Raw genomic sequence first — 22,333 nt, 5'->3', positions numbered from 1 at the left:
TGAAAACATAGCGTATGTGCTGCGGCACGCGATGCTGGAAGTTGCGCGAGAATGTTGTATGCTACAGGATGAAGTTTTTCGATTAATTTTTTGGGAGCCAAAGAAGTCGAGCACCTTTTTAGCGCGACAAGGGCTTTCAAGTTTGTATATTATGGAGTGCTCGATGAACGTTTTTGATAATGCGGTGTTGAAACCTTTAATTGAAGATGTGATTAGACTATACCAATAGTGATTGTAATCTTGTACTACTGTAACGATACTATTCCACATGAGCTCGAACCGTAGAAACACTGTCTATAGTTCCCTTTGATACTATAGATCAAAGATGAATCGAACAAAAGCACGGCCGCTGAAATCCGATAACGCGTGAGTGTACGACCATCCGCGAGTGCCCTCAACCTTCGTCATGTATATAAGCGAGGGACATTTTCATCCGCGGATAGACTGTTACGTTAATAGTCGCACGGCGTACGAAAGAAGCTGCGGGCGCAGGTATTTCTAATAAATCCGGATGAACCAGCCAAATGTAGTATGATTTCTCATTGTCCAGAGAAACAATAGATTGATTGAAATATAGATGATTGCTTAACTTTTTAATGGACAGTATAGACTGCGTCTCAGTAGCCAGTTATAGCATAAGCGGCTCAAATCGTAAGTCCGAGTGTGCCACCTATCGTTTCTATCCAGAGACTACATCAAACGTACAAATAGCGGGGGAAAGGCTAGTCTAAAACTGTTTTTTAGTTAGCATTCGCAATAAGTATGCCAACATGGCTAAACGATGTACAAAAATAAAACTAAAAACTATTTATACGAATAAAATTTCTATAGCTTAAAACAAAACCTCTCTGTATGTCTCCCAACGCCAAACTTTTCTGTCGCTGGTCTGAAAATTCCCGCACCGGCCAGTACAGTCCCGTCGTTTATATCATTCCGTCACTCGCCTATACGAATCTCGCCCACGCTCGCTCTCACGTATACATATTCAGTCGCACACACATAGGCATGTGCGCGAATATCGCGCGGCGGCGAAGCGTTGAAAGAACGTAGATCGTAAATTTCGGCGCCCTCGCGCCGAACAATCGGCCCAAGCGCGTAGCTTCGCTCTCTGACCTGCATTTGGCGCGAGAACGCGTATATATACATATAGCTCTCTATACGCATACATGCCCAGCAACTATGCCGCTACCGCGTGCGTATACACCCTGTATATAGGGCTCTACATTGTTTAACGAGCTTTTAAAGCAGGAGAGAGAGGGAGAGAGTGAGTACACCTTGTTGTTTTCGCCGAACGTCCATCCCTCTATACTCTCTCGCTCCCTCTCTGGGTCAGGGCTTATCGATGGGCCGCGGTGCGATAAGCGGGCAAATACGCGGCTCGTGGTAATGATATGGCGGCGAGCGTCGATGGAAATTGCTTTTGTGTTTTTCGTGCTATATAGCACGAGCGAACGGCCGCAGGGCTTAATATGGGACGGATAAGTGGAGCACCTTTGCCCGAGGATGAGATGTGCGCGCGCGCTGGATTATAATATGAGATTGTCGACAGAGAGTTTTTTTCGGTGATGACTTGTACTCGGACGAGAGCTTTGTCGCCTAGGCCTATGTGCGTGGATTCTGTCGTCGAAGTCGTACGTGCTCGATGTTGTTTGAAGTTTGTCTTGAAAAAAACGTTTTTGGAGTAGTGATTTTCAGAGTTTCGGTTCTGTACGTGTACGTTGAAATGAATTTTCTTACAATTTGACTTGCATATTATAAACTTATATATAGTAGATCGAGTAATATGCAATTACGATCGAATAATATGCAAATCCGTTATCAGTAATAATTATAGGGTCATAGAAATTGTATACTAGATATAGTAATGCAGATCGAAATCTAAATGAAATTAATGTAAATTGAATTGGGTTATCTTTTAGCTTTTCATTACCGTTAAGTGCGTGTTTGAAGTTAGAGATAAATATTTAATAAGCTATTTACTATATAGCTTCAATCCATTACCGTATACACAGTTTTAACTTATTACTAATTAAAAATCAAAGCTTATTCGAAATACATGCAATGATACGTATTTCAGTTAATTGTAATTAAATCGCCTTAAATGAAAATCGTTCCAGTCCCAATTCCGTTTCATGATACACGAAACAGAACAATACGAATCCAATTGAAAAATCGTATGAATCAACGTCCCAGATTGGAGCACAAAAACCCAATTTTTAAAAGCGAACTCATTCGATTCGCGCAAAAGCGATTAACACAGCGAGCACGCGGCAATAACAGATTTTTTCGCTACATCTGTCCACACCCGCTCATTGTGCGCGATAAAGAAAACGATCCATCACAGGTGCTCCGACGCTATCCTCGCGGGTGTCCTAAAATATAATGAACGAACGTACTTGCATAATTGTCCCGCAGCGCGATACGCAACGAATATAAAACTCGCGCCCGATGGGCCCAAACAGCGTTATTCTTCCCCTCCCCATCCCCGTGTCTTTCAGTGTACCATGCACTCTCGTTCAGCATGCAAACGACAGCGAACGAGAAAGCGATCAATCTCCCTCGAAAGGCCGTAGATAAATCCGCGCTCGCGTCATAAAAACAAACAACGCAAGCGGAGCTCTGCCTCGAGCGTCCCTTTTCCTCTGGAGCTTTTCTAATTCAATGATTCAGCCCGAGCTGCGTCGTCGAACAATGTATATACACGTATACCTAGAGGCGAAGAGAAGACGAAGAAGAAGAAGAAGAAAGAATACCAACGAAACGGGAAAATCGAGAGTGGAGAGAGCTTAAGAAACGACGACGCGTTTTCCGCGCGTGGAAACGCGACGACGTTGGGGAAAGGGTCTCTCTCTCTCTCTCTCTCTCTCTCTCTCTCTCTCTCTCTCTCTCCGAGCATCGGATGAATCGAATTTCGCGCAGGGCTCGCGAAGTACCTGCTAGACTTTGAAAAATTCAGAGACCTCAGGGGGCCTCCTTCACGTCGTCGTCGCCTTCGCTCCCGTAGCAGTGCTTTATTCGGAGAAAGAGAAAATAAAAATACAAAGCGCCCAGATTCCGAAATTTCAAATTAAGTTGGAGAGAGAGATTCGATCCGCCCTGATAAAACACGCTCGATCGCACTGGACGCGAAGTGAGAGCGCGGGTAGTAAAGCTACTGCTGCGAAGGACTCCGCACAGTCTTTTTTATTGCGAACGCTCGCGCGCGCGAGCCGTTTGCTTTTTCGAATGTTTTTTATTGCGAAACGCTGCAGGGAGGAATCTGCACGTCTCGGGCGCTGGAGGTTTCAACTTTTGACGTTCGCAGAATCGAAGCGTTGATTTTTTGTCTCCTTTATTTACAATCGGACGTTCGAAGCTCGACACGATTGAATTTTTCATGCGCGGCGGTGTAACGTTGCGAATATACACAGGAACACGTTCGAGAAACAATCAATTTTAGATTAATTGTTAAGGGCACGCGATCCGACGGAAAGTTCATTAACTTGGATTTTCTTCACTGCTTCCGATAAAATAGCGAAGCTAATATAATAAGAGCAATGAGCAGAGCTTCACTCGATCAACTGAAAACAGTGGGCAACGAAACGAAATAATTGAATTTCTCTCCAGCTGATTAATTCTCCAATTACGCTTCGGCAGCGGCATCAGCCGAGAGGGACAAGAAGCAAATGAAATTTGTAATTGAAAAAGAGAAGCTGGAAAAGTAGTAAACGAGCTGATACTGTAGCACATACAACCTTCAATTACTCTCTGCGTGAAAGAAAATGCACTTTCTTGACTTTGCAAGCTCGAGCTGACATGCACGAATGTCTTTGCGGTCAAGCAGTTGCCTAAATTAAAACGATTTTAGTGCCTCCAAGGAATCCGCTGATTCGCGCGCAAGCGCAAGCGTATAACTTCTGTGCACTGCTGCGCCACTACTGTATGGACGAAGAGTGGAGACAACGACGACGGAAGAAAGGGGGAGAGAGGTGAAATCTTGCGATTCCGAGAATTCTTCTGGAATTTCGTAGAAATGTCGCGTCAACTCGTCCAGTGTTTTTAGAAGACTCGTGGAAATTCGCGAGGAAACTTTGACAAAAGTGCGGAGATTCCTTCCTTGTTTGAATGAAATTCAGCTAGTCAACCAAATTGATTTTCATTGCAGTGTTCGAGGTAATAAAAACCCGATATTACTCTATTTTTCATGATCGATTCAGTTGAAAAAAAAAAAATAAACAAGATATTGCATTCAAACTATACACAATGTTTTCCATAATCCCGCGATATTCTCGGTAATGATCAACGCATTATGTCACGCAGAGTTCGACGTACAAGCGAGTCGAGAATAAAATTTAATCCGATGCCGCAGTATCGACTTCGCCAGTCGTACTCTCGAATATCTCGTACGCGAGCGACATCGAGAAGCTTGTTTATTTACCACTCCAAGCATTCGCGCACTTTCAATGACGGAATTCTTTTTAATGACAGGCGCCGCGGGCTCATTGTCGACCGTTTCCCATCCCATACCCCGGAACTTCGCAAATCGTTTTCCTCCCTCTATCCCCTCGCTCACTTCTATACCTATACCTGTGCACACATTCGTCACGCCTTCGCTCAATTAACGCCGAACATTACGTCATCGCAGTAGTCTCCCCATCCTCCGTATATAATACGGAAGCGAAGACGAGAGGAACGAATAATATCTGAAACTCATCGTAAATTCGAATTGCGAAGGGCTCGTGCGAGAGAGCGGTATAATAACGCTGGACGAATACAATTTCCGCGAGCGCAAAAATAACAAGCGTTGCGAATTACTTGCGTTTTTCTTCTTTCCTCGCAGCGCTTTATATAGCTACTAGACTTGGCGCAGTGCGCTGCGCGCACTGTAGTAGACTATAATTTCATTAACTTATTAAATGGAATATAAATACTTGATTGATATATTTAATATTTGTTTTCTATCACGGAAATATATCAAACTTTACAATATATGATTCATTTCGCGCTCATATAAATTTCAAAATTGCCACGGTTTCGTCGCCAACTTCCTTTTAAAATTGTAAGGTTATGTCTCGAGAATAGAATGTCTCTAGAATATTATAAATACACATTATAATTTGATATGTATTATAGTATTATATTACATTTTTAATATTAGAATCAATTTTAGAAATCAAAAACAAATCAAAAAATTCTAACGATACTTTTGACGCTAGCGCACTACATGAGCCAATCATATTGACGCATTCTTGGCTTCACTTCATCCGGTCATGACTTTTTTATATAGGGATATTATGCAATACATATACACATAAAGGCCCAGTGTTTATGAATTTGCGCGCGTTCTCGCGAGTCGAAGCATTTCGCACGCTTCCGACATAAAGATTCGTTCCGTATCGTCGAGTGGGGGTGGGAGGAGTAGTGTTATGTACAATATAGCAGAAGCAGCTAACGGATTCGGAATATATTATAGCGAGAGCATTTTTACATTAATTAACTCGGCGAACTTCATAAACACGTGCAATTTCATTCGCGACGCTCTGGCGATAATTGAATTTGTTTCGTCTCTCGTCTCTCGCTGTATACCTGCACATTGGCACATTGGATTCGTCAAAATATAGCTGGAGTCGAGTGAAAAGGGATTCACGGTATGCGTGGATAGTTAATTGTTATTAGGTATATAATACGATGAATACCTGGCAATATTATGCGATTTATTGTTACTTCGATCGTTACGTAACCCGCTTGTGCGTGAGTGAAAAAGCGAAAAGTTGATGAGATGCCAATATCGTTACTACACAGAAAAAATGGTTGGTAACGGTAACAAACCGCTTGTCCAAATATGCACCAACTATTTTTTTGGTTGACCTAACCAATAACTTGATAAATGTTACCAAAAAAAGCAGGTAACTTGCCAATTATTTTATTATACTTACCAAGTACTTGGTAAGGTTAACCAAAAAAATAGTTGGTGCGTATTTTGCCAATAGGTCTGTTACTGTTACTAACCATTTTTTCCGTGTAGTATTGGCATTATGTTAATATACATCATCGTTGAATTTTGCTTCAACTATCGTCGTTTAGAAATTTGGAGAGTATGATTGATACCAGAGTAATGGTATATTAACATAAAATAATCACGACCATAATTATAATTGCCCCAGATCTGTCAGCGTTATTAAGCCATTAGTTTGTTCGTAATCCGTTTAGCTTATTTGAGTGGATTTTCAATTAAGCGACTATTGACATTGACGTGTGTTTATTTCAACGCGTTTTTATCGATTTCGGACAAGTATTTCAATGTATCGTTTTTTATTCATTCGCGTGACATGGATACGAGATTGCGATCAATCATCCCATCTATTTATATCGCGAATTTTAAATTTCAGCTCTCGAACTTCCTCGCGATCTGATATCTCGTTCGCGATTAACTTAAAGTGATTTTGTATTTTTCAAAATCAATTCGTCTTACCAAATTCAATGAATCGAATAAAAAATTATGAATCAAACTATTCAACAGTTCCTGGCTACAACACAGAATCGAATGAAGAATGCGTGAATGAAGTCCGAACGCTATACATAGCTCCTCGCAGAAATAAAAATAAAGTAGCGCAGTCGTAACGATATAACGGCTGACGTTGCAACCGCACTGCTGCCCTCTTCGACATAATAAAAGAAAGAGAGCCGAACGTAACACTCGTGTCAAGTGTCCCTGGGCCTCGCGTATATAGGTATGTACACATAGAGTATAGACACACGAATATACAATACTCACAGGTTATATCGAGAGTCGGAGTTGACCCAGTGACTTAGCAGGAGAGCGAAGACTCCGCGGAAGAAAAACGGCCTTGGAATCGCCTAGTTTGATCGACACTGTAAGTATACTTTCTTTCGTGCGACGCGCAGACGACGGCGACGACGATGACGATCGACGTTATCTCTAGCTTTACGGCCAATTACATCTGCCGCGCGCTGTACGTCTGTGAATGAAGGTATAGGTATACGTGTACACAACACAGAGAGCACTAAATTCACCGGCTGCTGTGGCGCTTAGAATCGACGGCTCTAGTCCGACAGTTTTCGAATACACTGCGGCATTCTTTCGCTCTATATAACCTTACTTTTTTCCGGACGGTCGTGTACATACACTGCACACTTAAGCCTCGCGCGCGAAGTCACGTCGAAATCACTTAAAAAACAGCTGCACTGGCGACAATCTGTCCACAATTATACAATCGGCACGTGCGATTACAGAGCGCAAAAAGTAGGGGGAAATTCATTCACTGGCGGCTCATGAATATTTCATCACTCGCATAACACCTCGAAGAGCAAAGCGCCCGTCTCCGCCGGCATAATAATCACAACACCGAGCCAACAACTCGATTCCCCACGACGTTAACGTATAACGCGGCGAACTGTAAACACGCGTAGTCGCGCACCAACTTTCCTCCGGAATTCCAGAGAGACGTAGTGCGATGCCGGTTATCGTCGAGCACTCGAGTGTCATAATTTCAATGCCACGATGTGCATTAGTGTGAGCCAGTCCAACGCGACACTGAGAGTAAGTAACCGCCGGCGTATTCAGGACGACAGGTGCGTTTTCGAAAGCGAGAGTCAGAGCCGAGCGTGTACACATTGAGAAAAACACCGAACGGAGGGGCGAAGCTCGGCGGCGCGCATCACGTTGCGCGGCTCGCGGACAACTGAGTCGAGTCGCGCGGCGCTGCGGCTCGACGGCTGCGCCGCGTGCTTCAACGGCGCGACGCGCAGACGCTATACTCGCTTCTATATACTTATACATGTGTGTGCGTGCGTGCGTAGGTATACGCTATACGTCTATATCCTCTCTCAACCCCCTCTTTCTCGAGCTCTGACTATGTATGTAGCTGTGTGTGTGTGGGTGAGCGCCTCTTTTCCACCCTTCCATCTTGGGACTGCTGCTATGCGGCGTTTTATATGTGCGCGCGAGAGAAGGAGATCCTTCGACGTCTGGCGCGCGCACAATAGTCATTCAATCCCTCTGACTTCTTCTGTTCTTCTTTCCCTCGATTTCCTTCGGCCGATGCTTTTCCTATATTTTTTCGCGGCTAATGTTTCGCTCTGCAGTGCAGCTTCTATGCGCTTGTTTTACGCTTTTCGAGTGGTGACCTCTTTTTTTCGCTCTGCATGGTTGTTTGAGTAGGGGGTGTAGTGTAGTATACGATGTTTCGTGTTTTCTTTGGATTCAGAATTCACAGTAGCATTTTTGGGGTGCATTGCGCTCGCGTTAAAGAGGCACCGATAACAAGTAATTATTAAGACTTACGAGGACGCTAGCTGAGGCGATAATTCACAATTAAATTCCGTACACACCGGCAATATCTCTGCATCGATATAGTTTCCGCGCATTTCTCTCCATACAGCTCGCAGTTTCGTCGTCGCTCCAGAAAATGACACAATTTTTCACTACCTGCTTACAGCTCGTCCATAGCGCCGCACACATGCGCGCGAACGGCCGTCGGCCCTGATCACCTGTTCAAAACAGGTTCCATTTCAGGCTGCATTTCCCTTATGCCTGCGCTGCAGCGGGTTGCACTGGTCTATTATAACCTTCGTTCTCTCTCTCTCTCTCTCTCTCTCTCTCTCTCTCTCTCTCTCTCTCTCTCTCTCTCTCTCTCTCTCTCTCTCTCTCTCAGATTCACCCGTATATACACGTCGTCCTCGTTATAGCTGTGCGGAGGCGCGCAGCGGCCCACCAAATTGCTTCGAATGAACGTTAACCCCCGGGGGTTTACTACCTGCTCTCGCTCTCGTTCGTTCTCGCCCGTTGGACTTAATGGCGAGGAGGTCTCTGTCTCTCTCTCTCTCTCTCTCTCTCTCTCTCACTTGCTATCACTCTGTCTCTTATTTCATTTTTTTCCTTTTTCGAAAACTGCCTTACTTATACAATCTCCTTAATGAAGTTTTCAGCTTCACGGGAGAAGAGCGATGGCATTCGAGTCGAGGAATTCTTTGAGTTTCTCTTCTTTGGCCGTCTGTATTTCAGAAATTTGCTGCGACGGTATCCCCTTGAAGTCGAATTGATTCGGACTTTTAATTAACGATTTACGAGATCGCCTAGAACTGACAGTCTTGGACGCGATTTTGAAGAAGGTATTAAGGAATATATATATATATATATATATATATATATATATATATATATATATATTGTGGTAGCAAATTAATTTCAAATTGTGTTTCTATTGCTGTGCAATATTTCAGTGATCCTGATCAAAATTATATAACGTTTGTAAGAGCAGGATTACTCAATAAATTATCAACAATGGGATTTTATCAAATCGTTTAATTTTTTATTAGTTATTTCAGAGTTAAAATGTCGTATGCATAAAATAGTGATAAATAAATAAGACAAAGTAAAAAATTAAACCAAAATAAACCGTAGCTTCTTCCGGAAATGGACCGCCAGGAATTCTGGTATCGGTTAAAATGTGTTTGTCCCAAGTCGCTTCTCTAAATTTACAAGTGCGTTATGAAAGAAAAAGGGAAAATCTCCGGCGACTTTCCCCTTCCGAACGACCACATCATTACTAATTCTTTCGAAATATATGGATTCCGAATATATCGGTGAAAGCTTTACGGTCGCACAGAAACGTGCCGATGGGCCTCCGGGTAGGCTCAGGCTCCTCTTTCTATACCTATATACACATCCACTTTTTTTCCTCCGGTCGCGTTGGGCACGGAAGTTTTCCTCGATAAAATTGATGATTTCTTCTGTTTGGCGTCATCGACCGCCGTCCATCCTTTCTTGGCTTTGCCTTATACCTGTCGCTTCGAGGGACTCGGCGCGCGGCATAAAGGTCGATCCGCCATTCTTGTTGTGCGGAGGAGGTCACGGTACGCCCATAAAATTCTAATGCATTATGCCACCGAGATGCCGTGAGAAATTTTTCTAAGAGCTCGGAAGATAGTCGTTTAGGACAGATCTTCAGCGGAGGTCGAACAGCCATGTGGAATTAGAGTACGATTTTTCAAATGCGCTTTGGGCGATGTGAAAATATTTTTTTTCTCGGGAGTTCCTTGAAGAATGGAAAATTAGGGTTTCTCACAAATTGGGGTGAAAAGGTGTGTGTCGCACGTGCATTAAATAAATACAGCAAACAATTCCGCATTTTCCAGTTCACAAGAAAAAATTCTCTCGCAATTCAAGCACCTGCACCGTAATCATTATTCTAAACGCGTTTATTGCCATTCTGAAGCACTTTCATTTAACCCCAAGCCGCACACGGAGTCTGCAACATAACAGAACTAAACCATCCGGGCAATCCAAGCGTAATCACTTGGCGCTGATTATCTTTTTCGCGGTAATGGGAAAATTTTAATGACACTGCAAAGCCCGCATAAGAAATAATTTAATGAAACGAGGCGATTCCTAGGCCAAGGACCGCGTCTCTGAGCCAGCTTTCTCCCTTAACGCCGGCACGACACGCGCAACGTGCTCTGCAAGTTATAATCCGGACTATTGCGAATTCGTGATGACGAGGCCGATAACGACGGCAAAAGACCGCTGCGGGACTTCGTCAAAAGGCTTTCTCTTTTGCCTTCGTTAGAGAGGAACTTTTGTCCGATATTAGAATCGAGCTTTGACAAATGTTTGCGCTTCGCATAGTTTGCAACTGGACTGAGAAAGAAGCTGGTTTTAATAAACAATATGCACAGGTGTTACGACGCTTTCTTAACTTTTAATAAAACATCATGCCAAACGGACATTCCATCTTCTCACGACTCAACCAAGCTCTCTTTCTCTTTCTTTCTCCAGCTCTAAACCTTTTATCCCTAGTCTCTTGTTCTCAACCACCCTTACACACGAGCTTACATACCCGAGCACATACACCTGGGCAAAGCAGCTTTGAGCCAAGGCTACTACACGCTGCACTCGCGCGTACGCGCGGTAGCGGTGATGACGGCGCCTACTCGAGCTCTTAACGACTTTCATTTGCTTTGTATGCACCAATTCCTATTGCGCGCTGTCGTGTAGAGGGAGAGAGAGCCCAATCCACGGCGGCGTCTCGCGAAGCGAGCTACAAAGGGAGGGATAGAGTGAAAAAGCGCTTTTGCAGTGCAAATTGAGCGCGTCGCGGGCTCTTTCTTGTGAGCTTTCTTCGCGCCGCTCTTTCTTCGCTGCTGCGACACTAGATGCTCCCTTTTGGAAATGCGGATTCCTGCAGCTTTGACATAGCACATCATCACGCACTGCGAGACTGATGAGATTCGCATCTTAGAGGGCTGCATTGTTGACATTGTTGGGAAGAAGATGTGTAGCCGCAGCAGAGTTCGTTTTTAATAACGAGAAAGTCGAGGAGTGTATGTTAGAATACAATTTTATTTTAATCAATGCATCGATGCACATTTGCGATCAAATTGCATTTCCTGATTGCGGATGACAGCAAACACCATCCGATTATTTAAATAAGACAGAAAGACAAACATGTCGGTAGTAATGCTCCCGACTGTGTAAATAAGCTTCTTGACACAGCGCCGAAGACCTTAATTAACGCGAGTGGCTTAAGCCATAGAAAACTTCAGTAAATCCCTGACCCTCCGAAGCTTCTAAAGAAATTCTTCAATATTTCAGCGTTTCGTATTTATTTACAAATCGAAACTTCGCTTAGAATAACACGAGGCTCGCTTAATTTACAAGCGCGTCAGGTTTGCAAAGGAAAAAAGCTCGTAAAACGGGCTTTTGATATCGCTGTAAATTTAAACGAAAATGCAATTTAGCTAATTTTTTAAATGCATGACATTGATGATGAGATTATTGCTTTCCCAGAGCACGTATCCTTCGCTCCCTCTGGGAGCTATATATACAGCTGAACTTTCGGGTATTCGGAACCAGCAGCAAGCTTTCACGGTGCCTCCATAAAACCTTTGATTTACGTAACGGTTATAATCTATCCGATATAGGACAAGGGAAATGACGGCTAACGAGCGATATCTCCTTAGAGTCCCGAGGCGGCTTTTGTCTTTAACGACGTCTTTTTTTTTACTCATAAAGCCCGCACGGAGATAAATACCCAGCCGTGTATACGCATGCAAAAATGCGAATTCTCCGCGTGGTCGCTTCAGCGACGATAAAAAACGCGCTAAAGCGATTAAACGCGTTTACTTTCTGGAAAATGTCGCCCAAGCGCTCGATCGTATATACAGCGAAAAACAACCGATAAGAGACCCGCATCGAGCTTTTGAAAAAATGTTAGGCTCTTTCTCTCGCGTCACGCATGCAACTTGCGCTTTCTATCAAACAGCGGCGCTTGTAATATACGAGGCGATCACAACGACCAATGAAAGCCGCAGGCCGTCAGTGTCGCGTACACAATATTTCTTCTTCAAAGTAGTTTTACGTTCCGCAAAGTGCAGCGCCGGTCCCTGCATGATTCATTACAGCGCGCGGCCAGCTCATCATACTTCACGCCGCGGGCATATCCTCCGAGAGAACGGCCCGTCGCGGCTTATGGAGAGCTTCGCGCGCGCGCATATACCCCAAGAGAGAATCTGTTATGGCGATTTAGTGGCTCTCCTCACGTCTCGCTGTGTTTCCTTGCAGATATATTGCCGCGTCGAATACCGAGTCTTCCTCTTCATCAGAGTTCTTTCTGCGTTTTCGCGTTTATATGTGTGTCGCGCGCGCGTCTACTGACGCGTTAGAATGTGAGACTTGATTTTATGCGCTTTCGTTTGGAAACGGGTTCATTTGCGCGGTGTGAATTTTGAGATGCGCGGAGCTATGTTTTGCTGTTGTGCAAAATGTTTCATGGAAGATGTAATGTCACGTAAGAGGCTGGCATACGTTCTTACTGATAAATTAAAAATTTTGCGTATAATTCTTACAGACGAATTCACAGCGCATGGCCCAGTAATTCAATTTAATGAGACACCTGGGCCGCTGGCAAGAAGTTTCGAGCTCTGTTCAGCTCCCGCTGAAGCGCAGTTGATACGCCGTTTCGTACACTTTCAGATTTACGCGATGAATATGCATATAACTTCGAGAGCCCTCGCGTCAAACTTATGTTTATTTTCAACGGAAAACAAAGTTTGCCTTCTTTCTTCGCGCGTTATATTAACTGTATAATAAATAATTTTCGATTCTCGCACTCGTTCGCGTTTCGCACGTTTATCTCCATATTTATAATCGAATGTTTACATCACGAAACGTTTTATTTAAAAATACACAAATGCGGTTTATTCACCCGCATCGCAAAATAAAATTGCTAAAAAGCTCGGCGAGTATCGATGAGCAGCTTCTCTTTCCGAATTGAAAAAGAACTGGTTAGACAACACCGAAGCTGCAAAAAGGTATACACAAACGATAGACTCGCATATTTTGCTTGTTTATTTAATTTGTTGCCTGAGAGCATCGTCAAAGACCCACCCTATTGAATATGTCAATTATCGAGCGCACAAAACGGGGACGCGTGCGCGAGCAGTAGTGCTTTTGATCAAGACCAAAAGACAATCGCTCCGGAGCGAGCGCAGCTGCGCTAGACACGATGTGCACTACGGCCAAAGCGGTGGCACGTATGCAGGCGTTTTTCTCGCGTTGACGCGCGGCCGCGGCTCGCTGCTACTGCAGCGTGTGAAAAACGGGTGGGGCGCTATTTATTATAGAAAACCGAATGAATTCGCGTGTGCGCCTGAGCATGATAGAAATGAAAAATTCAACAAAAGCGTATCACGTATAGCGCGATGTGTATGTATAGCACGAGACGCAACGCCGGTTTGATATTATATTACGGAGAGTGATAGTGTGTGAGAAAGAGGTTTGGTGAAGGATATGCAGGCAAAGTGATTCGAAAGCATTTATGCCGATGATTGGAAGTAAAAGATTCGATGCAACACTGCTTATAAACCTATTAAACCATCCATTAGTTCTCTAGCTGATCTCCTCGGTGAAGACAGGTGGCGCATGGACACTTTCTTGCTTCCCTCATCTCAATCTACTCACCGAGTCTAGATATAGCGGTATACCACTATGTCAAAACCACCTTTTTGGGACTACATGAGTAACTTCCCTACCAAATTCTAGGTTGCTGTTTTTAAATAACCATTAAAGTATCCGGTAGATAAATAATTACAATCCTCCAAACAGCTTCCAGCCTTATTCAACTTGTTAGTTTCATAAACAAGCGCCACGGCATCAGATGTATCCCACTAGACACGTATAACGTAAACTCGCTCACGCTATAATTTCCTAATTAATAAGCGCAAGCCGATCATAATTCATATAGCCGCGCGGTAAGAGCGTCTGGGACATATAGCGTGCGGCCTTTTAGCCGAAGCGCGAAGCCCACAGATTTAACCGCTGGCGGCCACCACCGCGCGCGCGCACGGTTTCGGAATTTTCAGTCCTGTGCAGCTATGCAGCCGCTGTGTTGCACGTCTATCTCACCTTCTCGCGGAGAACCGACTAATGGCGAAATGCGGTCGACCAGAAAGCGCGGAAATACAAACGATCGTTCGTATTAATTGTGCCGGGACGTATAGCGTATTTACGCCAGCCGCAATTTCTGCATCCATATTTTCATTTCGCCGCTGCGACTGCCGCCGACCGCGTGTATATAGCTATCTCTCTCTGAATGTATAACCAGAGCGAAGCTGGTTTCGGGGGAGGGTGGGAGACAACAAAATTAGTAGTTTTTTCGCAGTTTCAAGATGCGATGTATGAAATTTAATGGCCGTTTTTTTTGTGCAAAGCTCGCTCATCCCTGGTGTTTAGAGAATGGCAGTTAAAATTTAAATTGAATGAAACTGTTCGCGTTTAATAGCGGAAAGCTTGACTCTTGGTTTTTCCGAAGCTCGAGCTACGCGTATCTGCTGTTTCGTGAATTAGGTCGCTTCATCCGGTGATATTGAGTTTTTGGGCCGGGCGCGATTGTTTAATACTCGCAATGGACTTTCCGAGCAGTTTGAAATAACGGCTCGAAAGAAAGTTACGCGCTAGCTCGAGCTTGCGTTGCGTTATATAGGCCAAACTTTAATCACAAAGTTTTAGCACCGCTGAAAATAATGATAGTGTCACGAGTTGTATAGATAATTTCAGATATGTATGCGAGCGTGCCTTGGGAAAGAGCTGATTTGCTTTTAGACGGTTTTGCTTCGGCTTTTCTCTTACAGGTGTTCGTAAAAATATCTTCTTGTTCGTATAACCTATTATGTTTTAAAATGTATAATGAAAAACATCGAAAATGAATTTATTCAAAGATGCACAAATTTCTGACCCAGATATTCGTGAAACAGTGCATGACTAAAGCTTAAAAGATTTCATCCCTTCCATTCCAATAATACAGGGCAACATTATCGTCCATGCAAAATAAATCTCTACTCGAAGCTTGCATTTGATGCGGAAAACGAAAAGCTCACCCGCACATGCACGCAGTTACCAATACACGTACAGTCGCGTAAGATAAGTTCGAATTTTTCTGGGGTAGAGGTTGCGAAATCGAGATTTACCGAGCATTACGTAACGACGAATTTTCCGCTTTTGTTTTTCTTCGCTGCGCGCGCCAGCCGACACGGAGCCGAAATGTATTGCCGGTTGAGGAAGTAACGACGAGAACAGAGTCTCTGTCGTTCTCTCCGCGTCTCTCTCTTGCTCGTTCGCTTTCTGGCCTTATGCCAAGCAGTTTCAAAGGCAGTCGCTCGAAACAATGTATAAAGTGATTCACATATAATCTACGAACGCCGTTCGAATGCAGAGACACAGAGACGTCATCGAGCCGGTGATAGTTTGCTCCAATCCTTTGTTCTCTTATTCGTTAATTCGAGTGTTTTATTTTTGCGAATTCTGGGGCTTTGCGGAGTTGGGTGAGCTACTTTTAATTTTGCATCGCTTATTTTGCTCCCGAATTTTAGAGGGAGAGGGGGTGTTGACAATGACATTTTTGAGTACTGAAGTAGGATCTAAATTTAGAGATCGGAATTTGTCTGCGAGAAAATCGTACGTTTTGAAGAGCGGATATTTGTAGTTTTTAGTTTTTATTACGCATTTTATCAGACATTATACCATTAGGATAAATAAAATCCCAAGTAATGATTAAGATTCTTTTCGATTTGATATTCTTTTTTATGGTTTCAAATGAACCCATGACCCAAAGGTTGTCAACTACTCTTATTAGCATATTAGTTATTAGGTGATCAAAGCATTGCATACATGGCAATATCCGTCATTACATTAGCATATCCATTACAAATTATAGGATAATATACTGAATATTGTATGTCCTTCCATATGCTTCGATGTATTTATAACTTCGTATATTTGCTCTACTCCAATCTTGTTCACTGCGTCATTACTACATGGATAATCGACAATGATCAATACACCCAAAATGTTTTCATTGTTTAGAACAAATTAATTATTTCGATAACCTAATGTTTATTATTCTAATTAGCTATGCGGTATAAAAATGCGATGGTACAGTCATTAAGTATAATTTATAAACTATAATGCGACACAAGACAAGTTTGTGACGTTGAATAATCAATTTCCCGAACATAAAATTATCTCAAAATTGCTAACAACAAATTGGCATGTAACACACTAAATTTTACGGAATTTCTCGATTTTGCAGCGTCAAAATTTGAACAGCTGCCAGAAAAGAAGCTTTGTTCGTACAAGCGAACCGTTATCTGCAAAATCATGCAGTTTAAAAAGTAATTATCGCGTTTATTAATTACATGTCCAAATTATTTGGAAATTCCGGGAATAAATTAAAAGCCTGCCGAATACGTTAATTCATGATGAGTAAGCTTCATGGAAAGCAATATTCAGCTTTTAATAATTTCAATATAATCTACTTGTATATAATTTTTACCTGTCATTCTCAAAATTATCATCGTTTGAAACCAAAAACAATCATACTACTTCGACTACATAAAGAATCCATGTTATTCACATTATTATTTTCTTATTTAATACGGCAATCCACGTTATAACCGTGTTGCATTTCCACTAATAATACAGCATGCATAACCAGCATCATCCAAGATTAAAGCCATAAGTTGGGCAGAATGTACCCGCCGGTAGCTTATTTTGTCGTTCGCTAAAATGATTTCAAGAGCAAAGCTCCAATCCCCTTTGGTCTGCTTAAGCCGTTCGACTCGTTTTTTCATTTTGGCCTACACGAGAAGTTGTACGAATAAACATTAAGCTATAAAATTTACCGAAATCTTTACTAAATCATCATTATAAATAACAAAACTCAACCACCGAACAACCGACCCCTATCAGGTGAGCTTTAAATTATGGTTTTCAAGCATCGATGCTCTACCCCCACAATTTTTACAGAATTCCTCGCGTACGCTGTGCATTCTTGTTGTGCAAAAATAAAGCGGATATGGCATTCCGTCTCTGTATATCTGCTGGCAGCAGTCCTCAGCAGCAGTTTGCGCGACGGAACAGTTTTCAGGGGAGAAAGAGGAGAAAGCACCGGCGGACCTGACAGCCTGACACTAATCTCTTTGGCCGCGAGCCCGCGGCCTGCGTTAAGAGTAAAAGTTCGAGCACTCTGGCCCTCGCGGGCTCGCTGTCGCTGCCACTGCACAGATTTATGTGTACACACACTCGCCCGTGCAAGCTCACGTGACTGCGCCCAACCTAGAGCCATAATACCCCGATGTTACTTCTTTATACCGGAGATTGCGTTATCATTTTGCTTTTGTGCGATTGGGTAGGTTGGAGCTTGGATTTTGAAAGTTTGCTTAGCCGTGGGAACGAGCTTCTTGTTTTATTTTTACTAGCCTACTCTATATCATCTTAATTCGCGTTATAATACGAATCGAGTTCGCATATATCGCCAGACGTATTATCAGCGAAATTGAAAAATTTGCGATGCGTTCCGCAAATCCTTTGATCGATTGAAATATTTCTCGATGCTGTCGACGCTTTCCCATTCTTTTCTCACCTTTCGACTCGCGACTCTCGCAAGATTTGCGAGCTTGAGATTGCTAAATCCGCCTCTAGCTGGCTCGGAAGCTCGCATATTTGATTAACGTCGACGTGCAGTCGATAGACTCGAATCATAGGAGGGTATACGAGAGCGACGCGTTACAAACTGCGATAACTCGATTCATGTATACTTCTTTTCTTTCTGCCGATCTCCCGCAAAAGGGAAATAAAGATCGATGTATCGGTATTCAGACTTTACTCTCCATTCCTCACTGTCACTACAATTCTCCAACGCATAATTTATTCCATGTAATTTGAAACCAAGATTATTATTCGCACTCGGCGCTATAAGTGCACCACTCGAGCGTTCTTTCGCCGAGTACTCCGCCGCAAATTAATTTTTCGACTTGCTCACCGAGAGCAGTCGTGCTATATTTCACACACTGAGTGCCGCTCGCGTGGCTCACTCCAGCCGATCGGAGGGAGAATCAGGAAATGGAAATGACAAATGCGGCCGACTGCCAAGAAGCCCGTCGGTAATGGCGTTTTTGCGCGCGTTTAATGCATCGCAGTGGCAGTCTGCCATGCGCTAACCGCCGGCATTACCACATCGAGCTTGAAATCTCCGCTGGAATCGTCGGGATTATCGGAAGTATGATTATTCATCACCGTGTGCTGTTATATTTCAATTTTCGCGAACCCCTTTTCGATGAACATTCGCGGTCTGAATCTAGCTCAGATCAAATCGACAGAATCGTTTGCAAAAGTCGAGCTATTCGACCAAACGACTATGACATAAAGATCGGAAACTGTAAACTGAACCTTACACGCAACTATAACAATAACTGTTTCACGTTACAGCAATTAGCTCTAAAATCAATTACTCCGCAACTGCCTCGCCAACAGTAATCGCGTTAATGAACGCCTCATCGATTTTAATTCGAAAAAAAACTTGATGAAACTTCTCTCACACCCACTATACTCCCCACGCAAGGGCACTTTAGTGTGATAGCAGTATCACGGTCCATTTACGTAATACGAAAGAAGTTCGCGCTCCTCGACGTTTAATATTTCGAAGCGTCGTCGGCGGCGCGGGAGACGCATAAATATGAGCGGCCGAACGAAGTTTCCGTGAACTTTTCGCATTAGCAAGAGTGTTCGTCGTTGTCCTAGCACTTAAGCTTGGCTCTCCTGACCCCCCCCCCCTGGCATTGTACGACTCGCTCGCGATTGAGATGCGAAACGACTTCGGAAGAGGAGCAGCTATTTCGAACGGCGTTTAGCGATGTAAACGGGAGCGCGGATTTAAGAGAGGTAATGGCTATTTAAAAGCTAGGAATTTTAGTGGAGTATTTTACTCGCTGAGTATGATTCAAAGAAGCTTGTGCATGTATCGAAGGAATAAATGAAAAACGGAGACGAAGCTGCGGAATAATTAATATAGCTCTAGCGACGACTCGATTACAAAACACCAAAACGTCAGAGGCGTTAGCTCCTGCCCGGCATAATTAATCGCTCGCGCGCGCATCAGCATTCGCGTAAAATCTTCTCGTTAATTACCTTCAGCCGGCGGCTTCTCCATTTTTCTCCGGCGTCTGCGTCTTTTGCACTGGGCGACCTCCTCCTCATCCTGCAAGTAGTTCGAGGAAGACGTGTCTTCGCACCTCGCGTCGATGCGCCCGCTCTCGGCCAGCTTTTTGGCCTCCTCCTGTCTCCTGCGCAACAGTTCGTAAACCCGTCTGAAGTAGTCTCGCGCGATATCTTCATTCGTTTTATTTGTGTAATCATAGCACACCGCGTTTCCCTCCTCCGCCTCCTGCTCGTCGTCCCTGCCGTCGACGACGCGAAAGGTGTCGCTCTTCTTGACGTTCGAGTTAGCGCACGAGCCGCCTTTGGTGAGGCCGTTGCGCTTGGATATGGAGTTGTAGCCAAAGTCAGGAGATCGTTCGCGGCGCTGCTCGTCTTTGCAGGGCTGCGGCTCGTTCGTCGAGGGATCGATCCTCAAGTAGTTCTCTTGGAGACTCATGCTCGGCCTCTCGCCTGTCTCGGTCAGCGGTTCCTCGGCGGATGGGTTTTTCATCGGATCGACGTAGCTCCTCGAGTTCTCGCAGACCTTGCAGTTTTTCACGAGGCAGAAGGAGGCCTTCTGCAGGTCTTTCCACCTGGGCTTCTTCATGAAGTCCTCCTCGACGAGATTGTGATGGTCTGAGTCTTTGTGCAGCCGTTCCTGCTTCTTGCGCTCCTTGTACTCGCGCCAGGAGCGCTCGAAGTTGTCCTGGCTCTTAATACGTCTGGTCGGGTAATTGCTCTGCGCCGTCAGCGGCTGATCCTTTTCCGAGTCTAAAGTGCTACCAGCCAAGTGGTGGCTCAGGAGAACGTCGCTCTTCGTCTTCCGGTACACCTTCCGCTTGTCCGAGCCCGAGGAGTTCTTCTTCGAGACTTTCTGCTTGTTCTTGGAGGCCTCGAGGACGTCGGGTTCGAATCTTATGTTCGCATCGCTTCGAATCTTCCTCGTCCGGTAGTTTTTCAGGGCTCCCGGCCTCTCCTTGTCCCTCGCGCAGTCTGACAGCCTCTTCCTCACGTCCATCGCCCGCCTCAGCACGCTGTTCTCCCTGGGCGCATCTGCTCGTGGAGAGGAGAGCAGCATCTCCTCCTGCATCTTCGCCTGAATCTTCTGCTGCAGAAAGCTTCTGATCTTGTCTAGGTCTTCCTTGTTCAGCCGCTTGCCCGCGAGAGTCGTCTCCTCGTTTGTCAGTTCTTTGAGATGCTCCGGCTTCTCCTCAGACGCATCATTGCTCCGTTGTACGACGTCGCTCTGGCTGCGCAAGTGGGCTTTCATCCTCTTGTACCTGTTCCTTGCTATTTGGCTCGGCTCCTCCTCGCCGACGACGTCGCATCGCTTAGACAGGTCCTCGAGTATCTGCTGGCGCAAGTAATCGCCGGCTGAGTACCTCTTGGGTCCGTCCTTTTTCGTCTGCGGCTGCAGCTCCGAGGCGATGGACGAGTGTCGCTTACGCACTTTGCGCGCTCCGCGGCCCTGGGAGGAGGAGGCGACTGTCGTCTCGCTGCGCGACTTTCTCGGCTGAAAGCCGCACGAGGCGGAGCCAAACTTGCTGCTGAAGCCCTCGTAATTGCGATTGCCGATTATCGGCTTGGTCTCTGCCGGCTCCGCGACCTCCTCCTCCTCCTTCACGGGTTGAGGGAAGGATTCGTGGGACTTGAGACCGTCGCGGAATGAGCCGCGCGCTCGCTGTGCCACTCGACCGCTCGTTTCCACAAGCAGCTTGCCATCCTTGTCGAGCAGTTGGATCACCGGCAACGCGTCCGCAGTCGTGGTCAATTGCCAGTCCCAGTGCGCCGGTTTGTCCAGCTTTAAACGAATCACCGGCTCGGCTGCAGTGTCGGCGCCGTCTTCGGCATCCTCGACACGTCGAGCCGTTGCCGAGATCAAAGGGTGATGCTGCGTGATTTTCATGACGACTCGTCAGGGCCTTTAATCTTCAAACCAGCAAGGATTCACCAGCGAGGGTGCAATTACAACATTTGCTCCACCTAACAGCGCTGATTGCAGGCGCTGCGATCAAACGGCTAAATTTACCGTGTTTCGCTTCGCAGCTTTTTTTCTCAACGTCAGAGAAAACTGCTGGTTCCATGAAACGGGCGCTCTCGCGAGCATTCGGTCTGTTGATCATTGGTCGCAGTAGGAGCATCGGTTCTCCCGACCGTCGCTCGGCTCGTATTCATTTATCGGCTTGGACGATTTCGCAAAATTCAACTCGAGTGGATGAGAATTATTACGCAGCTTGCGTAAATTCGGCATTGCGAAGTCCGAATTCTGGCAGTCGGTCAACAACACCCAGCAGCATCTACTTCGACGCCGAACATTTCGGCAATGTTTACCCGGACTTCGATTCGACTTTTTCTCTTACTCTCTCTCTCTCTCTCTCTCTCTCTCTCTCTCTCTCTCTCTCTCTCTCTCTCTCTCTCCCGTTCGGGCAAGAGCTTTATTTTTAAACGTCGCGCGCGGGCGAATTATTAATACCGCCGTGACTTTCACCGGGTACACTGCGCGGCGCACTGAAAAATCGTGCCCGGTCTTTAAGATTTTAAAAGCCCGCCAGACCTAATCAGCATCGTATCCGATTATGCCGAGTTGAGAACTCGCTGCAGTAGCACACAGTTTCACCTCCGCCGAACTTCTCCAAACGAGCCGCACTGTATATCTCCTCTAGTTGAATAACGACGAAAAACGTCAAGCTCGCTATACGGGAGCTTTCCAAACCGCACACTATGTAGCAAACGCAAGTGCGCGCACTTCACCGTCTCCTTATCAACCGGCCGAAAGAGGCTACACACGATCGCGCGGTCGATGCTCACACGGTCGATCCTCACACGGTCGATTGATCGCGACTGCACTCGACGTGCGACTGA

The 22,333-nt window shown here is 45.0% G+C and overlaps 1 protein-coding gene across 2 annotated transcripts in view; it reads right to left on the bottom strand.

Annotated features, from left to right (window-relative positions):
• Positions 1-22,333, bottom strand: part of LOC100123134 — a 123,048-nt gene extending 100,715 nt beyond the window's left edge. For both annotated transcript variants that reach the window (XM_001606695.6, XM_016984405.2), the window contains exon 1: positions 19,463-22,333. In XM_001606695.6, coding sequence (XP_001606745.4) covers positions 19,463-21,377 — 1,915 coding nt within the window. In that variant the 5' untranslated portion in view covers positions 21,378-22,333. The remainder of the gene's footprint in view (positions 1-19,462) is intronic.

Source organism: Nasonia vitripennis, chromosome 3, assembly GCF_009193385.2.
Source record: "Nasonia vitripennis strain AsymCx chromosome 3, Nvit_psr_1.1, whole genome shotgun sequence".
NCBI lineage: Eukaryota > Metazoa > Arthropoda > Insecta > Hymenoptera > Pteromalidae > Nasonia > Nasonia vitripennis.
The sequence above is the reverse complement of the archived record's forward strand: the minus strand, read 5'-3'. Positions and strand labels throughout refer to the sequence as shown.